Genomic DNA, 13669 nt, shown 5'->3' on the forward strand with positions numbered 1-13669 from the left:
CTGGAAGCAATAATTTGCCGTTATCTTTCAACAAGAATGTGACACTGATAATATGAACACATTAGCACATCCAATTTTTTTTTTTTTTTGCTCCTGTGCGTGAGCACATTAATCTCATTATTAGATCAGAGAACGCAAACACACACATGAATGAAAGACAAGCAAGAGAACGTTTAAAGGATCGTTTGGTCATGCAGGCCACACAATCCTTGGGTTTTGCTGTGCTAGATTCTTAATTAATATTATTTTTCTGAATTTTAACTTGTTACTTATTTGGTCATTCATATTTAATGACATAGAAAAAAAAAACATGTTTTCAGGGTTTTTCAATAATAAAACAAATTGGTAAATGTTGTTGATGGTTGAGGACACATTCTGCCAGCCCCTAATGGTGTAGATGAACAGAAACCCTTCACCTTAAAAACCTCTTACAGAAACTTTTAGGAAAAGTTGAACAGAGGCAGAACTGAAGTAACTCCAGAAAGGGGAAGATGAATTAATTATGAACATGCTTGCTAGACTTTAAAAAAAAATGGACCCAGTCAATGTCCTATCTCCCCAAGGGAGGTTCAAACTCATCCCACAGATCTGAAATCTTGTGAAGATTTTCAGACAGCAAGGTAGCGATGAGGAGAGAGGAGAGGTGGAGAGAGGAGAGGGGTAAAAAAAAAAAAAAAAAAAGAAAAAGAGGAAAGGGAAAAAGCTAAAGAGAAATCGACAGCTGCCTCCAGGGTGCTGAACACCACAAAAATACAGGGAATTAAGTGAATATACTGTATGTGCTGCTGACGTACAGTATGTGCTCCACATATCCTGCATGTCTGACAAAGACAATTAAACACCGGACAGGGATGAAGACAGACCCACAGTTCTCAACATTGGTTAACCATTCTCCAAAAATCACTCCGTCCGCATCCCTCTAGACCCCCGAAAGCGTTTGACCCTTTTAACATCATTACCAGAGAGAGACACAGAGATTCCAAGATGAGGGAAAACTAGCGGGAGAGAGATGAAAGTGGCAGAAGAAGAAGAGATATTTTCATGTAAAGGGAAAACGTTACCATTTAGAGAGCGTTTGGGCTTGGTACACTGTGAAACACTCCTGTTTCCTGAAACTATGTAACCAAATAGGTGCGTCATTATTTCTTTCATTTCATCTCATCTTCTTCACATGGATTTGACACGAGCACGTTTCTGCCTCTGCTGATGCTGGTCCGATGTAGACGTGTAAAAATGTCACACTGTCACCGAGCGAGAAAATGGATATTTAGGTTCTTGGTCATTGTACGTACAGGCCATGTTTGGGATTAATGAGAATACACACTCTTCCTTCCACAAAGATTTCTCAGACTCCTGCATCTTTGATGGACTGAAGGCAGCAGCAACAATTGCAATTCAGGGCTCGTTCTTCTCGCTCTTTTTCCATTCCCTTATCCTTCCCGTGGTGATAATCATCATCATCTGCGTCAGAATGTAGAAATCAGTGTAGCAGGGCTGTCGTTACCAACCTCTGACCCTTTTTGCTACTTTGGTAAATCTCTAACAAATCTTATGTCCACTTCTTGATTTAATAACTTGAATTTTTAAATGTAGTTAAAGAGAGCCTGCATATTTCCTCAGCACTGAGGAAGCAGCTCAATAATTTTAATGTTTTCAAGGGAAAACAAACATTCTAGCTGCTAGATGCCTGTCAGCTAGAAAACAGGGGTGACACTGCGTGTGTGTGTGACACTGAGAAATACAGCACGAAAGAGAGACTAAGTGTTCTGAAGTCCATTAGAGGTTGCCCAGGCTGTCCAGTTAGACAGGCCAGCAGGCCACTCCAACAGCTGACAAACAGTTACAACAACTGGCCATTACACCCACACAGCTCTAATCAGAGCAGGAACAAGAGAGAACAGAGAGCAGGAAGATGAAGTAAATATACTGTGTGGCGCTGCTTCATCTTTGTATGGCTCAAGTAAAGGGAGGCAGTTGATGTTACCGGTACAGATGTCAGGATAACATGAAGGGATAAATCCACTGAGGGTTTTTTTTTTTTGTAAGCCAGCAGCATGTAAGGGTGTTCCTTATCAAACTTTTCAGTGTCTTAGAAGACAGGAAACAGATGACAAAGAAAGAAGCAAATCTGAAGGTGTAGTGCACATACAAAGGTATATAGCAGTGCACATCTAGCAGACTACAGGCAATCATGTTACAGTTTGTATTTGTACATTAATCTTTGGCGTTTACTGCGCACAGCAGACTTTTGTTCTCCGTCTTTAGTCGGTGACTCCCCACAGGCAACATAAGTACCCTGTTAAATCTGTACCAGGAGACGCTCTGCCTGAAAGACAAACTTGAGGAACAAATGATTCACTTGATGATGGCTTCATAACCCCTGAGCGCCACAGTTCACACAACTACAAACTGTCTGACAGCGATTACACTGATGACAGGAGATGTAGAAGAAGCATCTCCAGGAGAAAATGAAGCAAACATAATGTTTAACAGTGTTGCATCACAAGAAGACGGGGTGGATTAGCGAATGAAGTACTGTTCCTGTAACAGTAATGCATATGCATAGGTTATTGAAAATTGTAGCACAATATAAAAGTATCAAAAATAAAAGTGAGCTGTGTCTGTTCTGCTATTATTATCATGATACTGTACATTAATTTGTAAGCAGCATTGTTCAACTGGAACTAGTTTTTACCATTTTATAAAGTATTTGGCAGTGTATGTATAATGTAATGTATAACTGTGCTTCACATTTTAACAGCTTTTTTATTTAAAAAGGTTTCAAATATTATGGGTGTTTTAGTCAAAAGCAGAAGTAAAAAAGTTCGTTAAAATTAGAAACACTTTACCATTTAGTAGCATTATAATATAATATTTATTCTTAACTTCTGTGCATGAATAATTCAATATAAAAAATGACATATATTACATTTTATCTTCAAAGTAAATAAGTAGGCCTAAAATAAGAAATTACATAAATGAAAAAAGTGTCAGGTTAGAAATAGAAGGTCAAGGGGTTAGTTCACGCTTAAATATACCCACCTACTGAGAACACACTATACCACTGCATGCATGCATAGTGCATTAAATCTACTGCATGTTTAGAGCCTTCCTCTGAGACTCGCTCTATCCTCACATAAAGATTTGCATTATTATAAGGATATTTGCATGTGAACATAAGTCCACATGCAAATATCTTGTGTAGTTCCTCTTTCGTTTTTTTTTTTCAAGTTTGACATTTCGGGATATTAACTCTCTTTAATTATGTGAGAAGATGGATAGCACTCCGCTTCATTCAATGTGATAATTCAGTGTAATAAACATAAGGTGAGAGCCAGCAGTGGGTTAGCTTGGCTGAGCTAAGCAGACTGGAAACAGGGCAATAAAATAAAACAGGTAGACTCTCACCTGTCAACGCCAAGAGTAACAAAAATGCATCTACAGTACAAGTACCTGTTTCAAGTCTCGCCTGAGTGTTTCTATTCAGATTCAAATGAAAATCCATTCATTTTCCACTGGTTATAAAACATGACAAATGTGTCTGTGTGTTCAAGTCACTCAGTAGTCAAGACCATGAATTAAGTTCATTTTTGTGACTCAAATTCAAGTCTTAACTCTATGAACTCGTGCTTTGTGTTATTCTGGGATCATGCCATTCTATTTTTTTTTACTAGACTTAATTTATGGAGCTCCTAGGCTACAACAGTCAAGACCCCACCTGTACTGTTGCTCAGCTGGTGAGACCAGAATGGAAGCAATGGGGAGGTTTCAAGACTAGTTCATACTTCTGAGTCGATGTGTTGCTCCATACTGTCCATCTGGTGTCTGAGAGTATTTATATAGGGCTATGCATGCTTATCAGAAATGTTATTTTCTATGTTGGCTGATTCATATTTTCTCTTTCTTTTCTGGTGCCTGTGGTATTTGTCAATAGTGTCAACAATACAGAGGAGATCATAATCTACACTTCTCTAGTGAACAGCTGCCTCTTTATCCTCCCTCCTACACCCTCAGCTGCTTCGCCTTCCTGCTGGACCACAAGGAAAAATGGCATTCGAGTTCTATTGAGTGATCTTTCCAAACAGATAATCAGTACACAATGATTCCTTTGATCCCTTTAAATAACTTTTTGATCAAACATATTCAATCAAAATTCTCAGTGAAACGAGACAAATGGTTTTCCTCCTACTCGCACTGCAAAGCTACCGTTTCTCAAATGCTCCGTTTTACTGTTTTGCTCTGTCCCTCAACATGGCGATAGGGGAAATATAAATATGATTAGTTTAGAGCTTTATTAGAGAATGATTACATGACCCTGCTACTTAGCTTGGCTGCAATGCAACAACACTCTACAGGGAGCTCCTGTACAAAGCTATAATTCAGTTACTATGCCACTGTCACATATGCCACAGTTACACCAACACCTCGAGGTATAAATGTAATAAAAGCCTAAAAATTACAGCAGGGAACCAAAAGGCCACCTTAAAAAAAAAAAAGAAGAAGAAGACTCATTGTCTTGCATAACTGCTACAGTCACAAGCCAAGTCATACACACCCACACTCAAACACTGTAAATCACTTCGTTTTATCATAATAAGGCTAGAGTATGATACCATACTACACAGTACAAGAATAGAAGAATTTCACTCAGCTTCAATGAGAGCAATCAATCATCAGATTCACATAAATAAACCCAACTACTGTATATTGGAAGTAATTACACTTTCCATCATTTTCTGCCATTCTCCACTTTCTTTTAAATTCTGCCACACAGATCACTAAAATGACAAATGAACAATTTTTAAAACCTGCACAACACAGCTCTGTGCTACTCAACAGCATCTGGACACAGAGGATATCAATATAACTACATAAATATGCATATGATGTTTGTTTGCATACTGCAAAGAGTAAATACAGACCTGTAAAATCTAAATTGGTAAACATTTACAGTGACAGATGGTTACATTGAGTCTGTATGTGATGAACAGACTGTGCCACTTGTGAAGTGTTTAGGTTAATAGTTAAAATGACAATTATCTTTTCATAGAAAATACTACATTATCCCATCTACTGTTTATTTCTGTTTACAAACACAGGGGAAGACAGAGAGGTTAAAATAGAGAACAGATGCGAGTTGTCAAACTGTTTTTTTATGAGACCATGCACACGCACATGCACACACTTCCAGTACATTAAGGGCCTCCATCTATTCCCATTAGGAAATCCATTAACCCTATATGGACACCTGCTACCCCACTAACCTCATCTCCCCAACACAGTCCTATCCAACCTCCCATCCCCCTCCAAACACACACATCCCCACCCTCTCTGAATGACAAAGGACTATGATCTACAATCTAACCCAAGCAAAACAAAAAAAGAGACAAAAAATCCCCATCCCTTTTTATCCTGTCATGAACAACTGTTACAGCAGATTCAACTGAATGCTGTAAAAGAAAACGAGGCTATAAAAAAAACACTACACTATCTTCGGTCATTATCCATCTTGTGCTTGTGCACAATTAAGCCTGACAGCTGTATCTACTTTATGTACAGTGGTTAGTTTTTGTGTGACTGGCAGCTTGCTATCAGTTCCCACGTTTGTGCATTAAGCTGCAGATTGGAAAGGAAACTAATTAACTATTAATTAGTCTACTTCAAACAGACTTTTTTCTGCCATTGTCAGTCATTTTGCCTTTCAGGCAGTAAAAGACATGCGCTTGTAAATTCATGCATTTATGCATAAGCTATTAGACACACAAACACGCACATGGATCTCTTCGGATTTAGGTGTAAAGTGGAAAAGAAGAACAGCAAATGAACGTGAGTGAAGTGCTCTTCGTCATTATGTAAGAAAGTTTTTTTTATAAAAGGGAAAACATTTTAACATGCATGTAGACATTGAATCGCGGGTGCTCACGCGTCTTTCAACATGCAAACGATTACTGAATATGCATCAGCGGTGTGCAGGTGGGGAGCGGTCGCCATAGTTACAGTGCCTGGTGTGTATCCCATCAGCGTGGGATCTGCTCGGGTGCAGGATCAAGCAGGCAGCAGTGGAGCGTAGCTGCACTGGAGGACAGTGGCTCATCAGAGTGCTGTGGGTGGTTCTGTGTGTGTGTGTGTGTGTGTGTGTTTGTGTATCATTGTGAAGGGGCGTTCTGGACCATTCACGCCTTCAAAGGGCGAAGACATAGTCTTAGGGTTAAGGTTAGAATAAGGTTAAGTTAAGGCCAAGGGGCTAGAAAATGCATAATGTCAACGTGCAAAACTAGAGGCCAATGAGCATGTGCGTAGAAGTAAAGTGGAAGCCTCTCACTAGCAAGTCATCATTGCTCCCAACTTCAAACAGCACTGGGGGGAGGAGCAGACAAAAGCCTGAGGGGAAGGGGGTTGGGTTCATCTTTTAAGTGGTCAAGAAAGACGTCCAAGGTAGCTGTTACATGCAGATTCTTCATCCAACACTGTAAAGGAGATGAAAATATCTGGTCTGACTAATTTGAGGGCATTTGTAATTAGTGTTCTTTGAAGAGGAGGTGGGCTTGGCACAGTATTGTTTGGAAAAGAGCAGGGGGAGGGAGGTCAGGGGCTATTCACTGAAGGAGGAGGGGGAGGCAGCTGTAGTACCTTCTAAAGTGTGTGAGTGAGGAGAGGCAGAGATGTATTCAAATCAGTCCAAAACAACACTTTACAAACTAAATAGCCAAAGGGTTGATGGTTGATGTGTTATCGCAAAACACGAGATACAATCGGAGGCGTGACGAGATGCAGAAGCGCAGCCGCACAACGTCGGAAAAGAACTGCAATGTGCGAAATGCTGTCTCCAGCCACAGCCACTTCTCCTGATCCACCATGGAAGGCAGGAAAGTCTCCCTCAAGAACTTGATTTCACTTCACACAGTCACTCATCTCCCCATGTGAAGTGGAGAGAGACTACAGCTCAGATCTGGGTCACAGAGGAGGATCATCATTAAAAAAAAAAAAAAAAAAAAAAAACAGACATTGCATGAGAAATCTAGCTGTGATTACAACCAACTTTAGTTTTTGATTTATTGCTCAGCTAGCAATTAAGTTCGGGCAGTTCAATCTCTAATGTTTTCTGACTCTTCCTTGATCTCAAATGGAGGAAAAGTTGTTTAATTCCTTCACACATTTCAAGTTTTCAAGAGAGAGGAGGGAACCTGATAAGAGAGGACAGTGGTGTTGAAGCGACACTGCAGTGGTAGCTGACTGCGAAGCCTGTATTACAGGGCAATAACTTACAGTGTGGGTAGCTTGACTTGTCCACGAACACAAAATCGCATCCATGCTAGCCCAATCACCCACCCCTCATCTATTTCTACTGATCCATGACAAATGAGACATCCTTAAGACAAACATCTGACCTATGAATGGCCTGTGTTTTCATTAGGCATACCAACTTTAATGAACATTTACTGGAAACATACCCCACAGTTGGTGGATGACAGCCAAGTTGACAATCTTGTTTCTGCTCTTCTGTTTTTATTTTGTCACTTGAGTCAACAGCGTTATGATATGAAGAAAAACAATAGCACAAAAGGCGTCTTGTCATGGGTATACACAACGATGTGGGTCTAATGCTTATGATGCAAACAAGCCTGCATGCAACTACAAAATATTGCAGGCACAGGAAAAAAAAAAAGAAAAACACAAAGGGGGAGCAAACAGTATCATAATCAGACAGCTGCATAAGCCCATGTTTCTCCCATCACAGAGAAGTAGGTCCTCTTTTTCTGGTGGCAAAAACAGGCAAAAATAATGAGTAACAAAAGTTGGGGCAATCACGTGCACACACGCTAAACTTTTCCACAGCGTATTGATGTTCTTCAGGCTCCCTGGTTCAGAATATTCAAACCGAAACAAAATGATGGGTACTAAATGTGCAAAATCTCAGTTTTAATTTGAGAAGGTTTACAAGAAAAATACATTAGACTTGGGTATGTTATAGCATTGTGCCCAAACTAAAGCTTCTAAATAGTCATCTCAGTGTTATGTCATGCACAAAAGAGCGCACATGCTACGAAGATTAGAATAAGGCTAAAGAGAAGCACCAATCTGTCAGAGAGATATGAAAGGTACCTGGGTCATTTCTAATAATAAAAAAGCAGATATACACAGAAAAACTAGCAAATGACAAACAGCCCGAAAAACCGAGTAAACATCTTGTGGAGGAGCAAAAATCATTTTCATAGTGAGGAAAATCCCATTTATTCCTGCACTGCAAGTCAAAGTGTTCATGACCATAACCTCAGAGGATCCACCGCAGGATGGAAACCCCGGGTTAGCCTCATAATCAGAAAAGGCAGGTTACAGTTCACAAAAACATACAGAGGAAAACTGGTAGAAACCTGGTAGAACCGAGTTCTACGGACTGGTGAAGCAATCTCTCTGTGGAGAAAAGGCACAATCCGTGACCCAGAGCATTACCTTGTCTGTCAGAGATGGTGATAGTTCTGTTATGACTTGTGCGTGCAGGGCTGCCAAAAGGCACTGGCACACTGACATTCGTTAATGATTTGACTGTTGATGTAAGCAACCGGATGAATACAGAGACACAGAGGAGCATTCTGCGCTCCCAGATTCAGCCAACTGCCTCGAAATGAAGCTTCATCTCAATCCGATTAAGCATGCATCCCACTTTCTCAAGAGCAGACAAAAGACAGAGACCCCACAACAAGCAAAAGCTGAAAGTGGCTTCACTGAAGGCCTGGGAGAGCATAACCAGTGCCAACGTGTCAAAATTGTCAGGGAGACACTGAAAGAATTTTCCACAAAATATTAAATATAATGATTTCGTATGACTTCGTGTGCATCTGTCCAGCTAGGTTTGAAAACCTTTTTGCACTCGCACAAAGTCGCCCACATAGCTCTCTCTCTGTTGATTAAAACCCTCTTCTATACATGTTTTGAATTTTGTTTTGAACAATGTCCTGAAGGACAGAAGTGTATACAAGATAACATGTCCAAACACTTACAGCCTGGACTCATACATAGAACAGTTGTACAAACGCCTAGACAGTGAGTTATTACATTATGCTTCACTGTCTAGACAGCACTCTGGCCTGTGTCAGCTGTGGCTTACGAACACATGCAAAGGATTCATGCATGTGTGATAACAGCTGACTCAAGATGCACAGGAGGATGAAGCATGGCTCACCCCACCACACAAGTTGACAAAAAAAAAACCCTCCTGTCATTTTGGGTAGGGGGGTTTCCAGTTGTCATTCTTATTTGGGGTATAGAGGAGAGGCTGGGGTGGGCATCAGGGAGTGGCGCTGCAAACTTTGAATCCTGACAAAGTTTGAAATGCCTCGGAGCTGACCTCAACATGCCATTAAAAACCCAAAATGATCCATCTAACTTCTTTAAACACCAACTATTCTCCTTTTTAACTTCCATTTAGTTTTCCTTAAAACCTTGCATGACTACTTATTGATGGAAAGTAGTTAAGTGGTGTCATTATGGAATGAACATGTTTTAATGAGTATATCTGAGACGGGAAATTAGGCGATTCCCACTAACCGGTTCTCAGGGCTTTTGTGATAACTGTCACAGCACAGGGACACATGAGGAATAAAATCTACACTTAAGTGATTTTAAGTGCTGCTTTTCCTACAATGTACAAAAGTTCTGAAATTCAACACGGCACAGCAGTTATCTCTCAAATGGAGATGAGATCTGAAGTATCTTTATGTCTTCTGATTGGGACAATTATACGTTTGGCTTTACAGTCTATCTGTGAATAAGCATGGAGCTTGATGGTCTAAACTTTTCTTTTCAATCAATAGCGCTGTAACAGGCTAAGATAACAGGATATTGTTTCACCAAAAATAGTATCAATCTTACTAAAAATAAACAATGCACACGCGGGGAGAGTGAAAAGAAACAGATGAAGGAGAAAAGAGATGCTGAAGGATCATGTCAGTGTTTTTGAAACTTTTTTTTTTTTTTTTACTCGTTTGGCTAAAAAGCACTTGTGCTTTGTGTTACTGTTATTTTACTACAGCTAATAAAGACGCCGATAGAGAATCGCGTTGTGACAAATGCAGTCATTTCTGTAAAGGGCAGAATGTGTCTTGTCATGTTTAGGTTTTCCCCCTTGTTCAGTGTGAAGCAGCTCTGAGACCAGCTGATAAACAGGACCAGTGGCAGCTCATTAGAACCCAGGCAACTGCAGGCCGGTCTCCTGTCAGCCTGGTAAATGGAAACCACTCAGGCATTTCACAGTTAAACCAGCCAGCCTCACACACACACACACAACACTGTCAATATAGTTCTATAAACTGGGATGTCTTGGGTACTTCAGGTATCAAACACTCTAAAGCACACACACACACACACACAATATTACACCAAACACATGACATCTTTCTCACTCTCTGTGGGGGAGAAAGAAGTCATCCTGTTTGTGAAGCTAATAAACATTTGCTCCTTCAGGCAACTCTTTTTTTTTTTTTTATCATATACGCTGGCAGCACAAATAAGCACATAGATGCACACTCACTAACACCTGGTTGCAAACTCAGCAGCATAAATAACCTCGATATAAGATCTGCCTGCCAGAAAATTTCGAAAATGGCACCTCTGGGCTTAACAGTGACTATTACACTTGCCATCTAACACAGCTGTCACCCACCTTTATTTTATTCTTTATTACAGAGAAATGCTCGGGTGAACACGTGTGCCCGCTGACACACGTGACAATATGAGACAGCTGATCGCACGAAATAATAGGCACAATCACATTTCGGCGCACACAGATGTTTCCCTCTGGAAGAGGGATAAATCGTTGATGTGGTAATTCCCCAAACGTTATCCTGTGATGTGGTATTAGCGTACTATGATCATTTACAGTGTGGCTAAAGTGGCCACTATCATAGTTATATAGTGAACACTGTACAAGTTCCCAAAACCTAATCTGACAAAATGCTGTTTTGTGTGACTAACAATCTGATTTTAAAGACATTCAGTTCACTATTGAGAGAATAAAATTTTACATTTGAAAGGTTAAAGTCAGAGTTTTTCCAACTGTCCTGTTAAAAAAAAAAAACAACATAAAACTGATTATCAGAATTGTTGAAGATAGATTGTTCATCAAAGTTCTCATCTTTAGCTCAGGAGGATCACAGGGCTTCTTAATTTGACTAATAATTCTGGCAACGCATCATTATAGCATGAGAAAATATCACGAGTGGCCTTTGTGATTTGTAAACATGATCCATACGGGCACACGCTGCATAAAAACAAAACCTACTCTGTCCTCATACGTGACGTGTTCTTCACCACCTCAAACTGTTTCTTCTTTTAACCAAATGATTCATGATAATTACATAATACAAAACCCTCCTTTATCCTGCCTACATTACAGATAGGATCAGTATTGTGACAGTGTGCAGTCTTCCCTACTGCACAGTGAACAATACAGCTCGTGTTTCTTATTGGAAAAACTAATCACCCGGCGCCCATCCCAGTGAAAGTGACTTCTGATGGGCTGAAAGGGGACGTGAACCAAGGAGCACACTGGTAATCCTCTTGGCCAAGTGGGCCTCCAGTGGGCCAATCTTGCACTCCCACTCCCGCCCCCCCGACAGCACTGACAGGCCTCCCAGTCCAGAAACAGAAAAGCCATCTGGTGTTTGTTTGGGACAGTTCACAGGCAGGATGTTTGTGCGTGTCAGCAATCGTGCCCATGTATGAATGTTTTGTGCGTGTCACCGTGCGCCATCGGGTGGGAATGCTCCGTACTTGTACTTGCCTGTGAATCCAATCGTTTGCAGGTTAGATGACAAATATGTGGGATCTGCACACGGCGCCTGGCTTTCGAGTTGAGATCTGATTTACTGTAAGGCAGAGATGGCACGGTGTCTCTTCAGACCCAGTGGGCGACTTCACAACGTGGGTTCGTTGGTGGTGTGTGTGATCCAGGTGTGTCTGTCATGTGTGCTTGTGCATGTGTGTGAGGGTTTAAAGACAATATCAGGTTGTCAATATCAGCTAAACGCTATAGGTCAGACTGTTAGGGTTAATCTGTGACTACAGTCCAAATATGACATTAACCTAGTTCAACACACTCACTCACTCTCTCTCACACACACACACACACACACACACAGCTGTTCCCAGACATCTGTTATTATAACAGTGATCTCTACTTCCACCTGACTCACGATGACTAGTAGTTGCCCCCCTCCCTCTCTCTCTCTCTCTCTCTCTCTCTCTCTCTCCAACTAACCCGTTAAGATGCACACGTCTCATACAGGTGTGCCATGTCTGAGACACAGCAGACGCTGCTTTGCACCTCGTCACCTCGTGAATCGACTCACACAGGGGGGGGGGGGGGGGGGAAGAATCGTGCACAAATACAGGCTGGTTCTTCTGATCACTTACCAAGCAGCGCACAAGCAAGGAGCGCACCGGTTGCCATTGTGTGTTGCCCCGCAGATCCACTTCCAAGGTTTCCTTTCTAACGAGGGAGGCGACGTCTGATCGGGTCTGACACCAACGTGGTGAACCCGCAGGTCCCGAATCAGAAAGGAGACCTGACGAATCCCAGGCGACAAAAAGCAGCCGGGGTTTTTTTTTTTGTGTGTGTGTGTGTCTTGAAGGTCCACAGCCGGCGAGCCCGGCGGTCTGCCAGTGTCCGACTCCCCTCTCAAGCGTCCTTCTGCTCAAAAGCCTCGGGTGTCGCTTTCTCTACGCTTTCACCCTCACCTATCTTCTTTTATCGCGGACGACGTGTGCGTATGCCAGGAGCCCGGGCGACCCAACCCACTCCCCGTACGCATCAGAGACTGCGGAGCGATGCTCACTCACAAGCTCCTCGGTATAAAAATAAATAATAATAATAATAATAATAAAAGACACCAGTCCGGCGTGGCTCAGGCGTATTTGGATTGGCCACCTGGTCAAAGACAGAAGGAGATCTGAGAGCTGCGGAGTCAGGCTGATCCGAGTCGTCGCTAATTCTTCTCCTCTTCCTCTGATAGTAGCGCAAATCGCAGTCCAAACAGGATCGGGCAAATCCCACAGACTACAATCAATCTCCCACTATCGCTCCGCAGAAAACCCAATGGGCGGGCGCTCCAGATGAAGCCGACGAGGCTTTGTGCTCTGACACAATAAATCAGATGAATCAATGAACACTTTACCTCCAAACACTGGCTCCCTCAATTGTTCTACCTCAGCCCGGCGCGTCCTAATTCATGGAACCGTAATACGCACGTTATTTTTGCGATAAGACGGGTTAAAAGTGCCACTTTTCCCAGGAGTCCTAACACTGGAGTTCAGTCAGGAGCCATGTGATAAATGCGGTTATCTGGCTCTGCAAGTTCTCTCTCTCCCTGCGTTACTTCCCTGTTTCCTGCTTGGAAACACTTTTGTTTGACCGGCAGTTGGGAAAGTTAACAGCAGCGTGGTGCCTGCCCCCCCCCCCCCCCCCCCCCGGATGGAAAAAACCACGCCCCGGCCCTGTGGCACACCGTCCACTACGACAGAGGCCAAATTTGCATTTCTCAATTTAAATTCTAGGCCAGGAGGTTGATGGTTTGAATAGGTTAAGCGAAGTGGAGGGTAATTAAATCTCTAAAGCTACAGGGCAAAGTTTAACCACCTTTTGAGGCAGACATGAGTCATTATAGTAGAAAAT

General features: G+C 41.9%; 1 protein-coding gene across 1 annotated transcript in view; it reads right to left on the minus strand.

Annotated features, from left to right (window-relative positions):
- Window positions 1–13397, minus strand: part of igsf3 (immunoglobulin superfamily, member 3) — a 66019-nt gene extending 52622 nt beyond the window's left edge. Inside the window, exon 1 of the mRNA XM_026376081.1 lies at window positions 12412–13397. Within this exon, the coding sequence (XP_026231866.1) occupies window positions 12412–12448 (37 nt within the window). The 5' untranslated portion in view covers window positions 12449–13397. The remainder of the gene's footprint in view (window positions 1–12411) is intronic.
- Between the last annotated feature and the right edge of the window lie 272 nt (window positions 13398–13669).

Source organism: Anabas testudineus, chromosome 21 (assembly GCF_900324465.2).
Source record: "Anabas testudineus chromosome 21, fAnaTes1.2, whole genome shotgun sequence".
Lineage (NCBI taxonomy): Eukaryota > Metazoa > Chordata > Actinopteri > Anabantiformes > Anabantidae > Anabas > Anabas testudineus.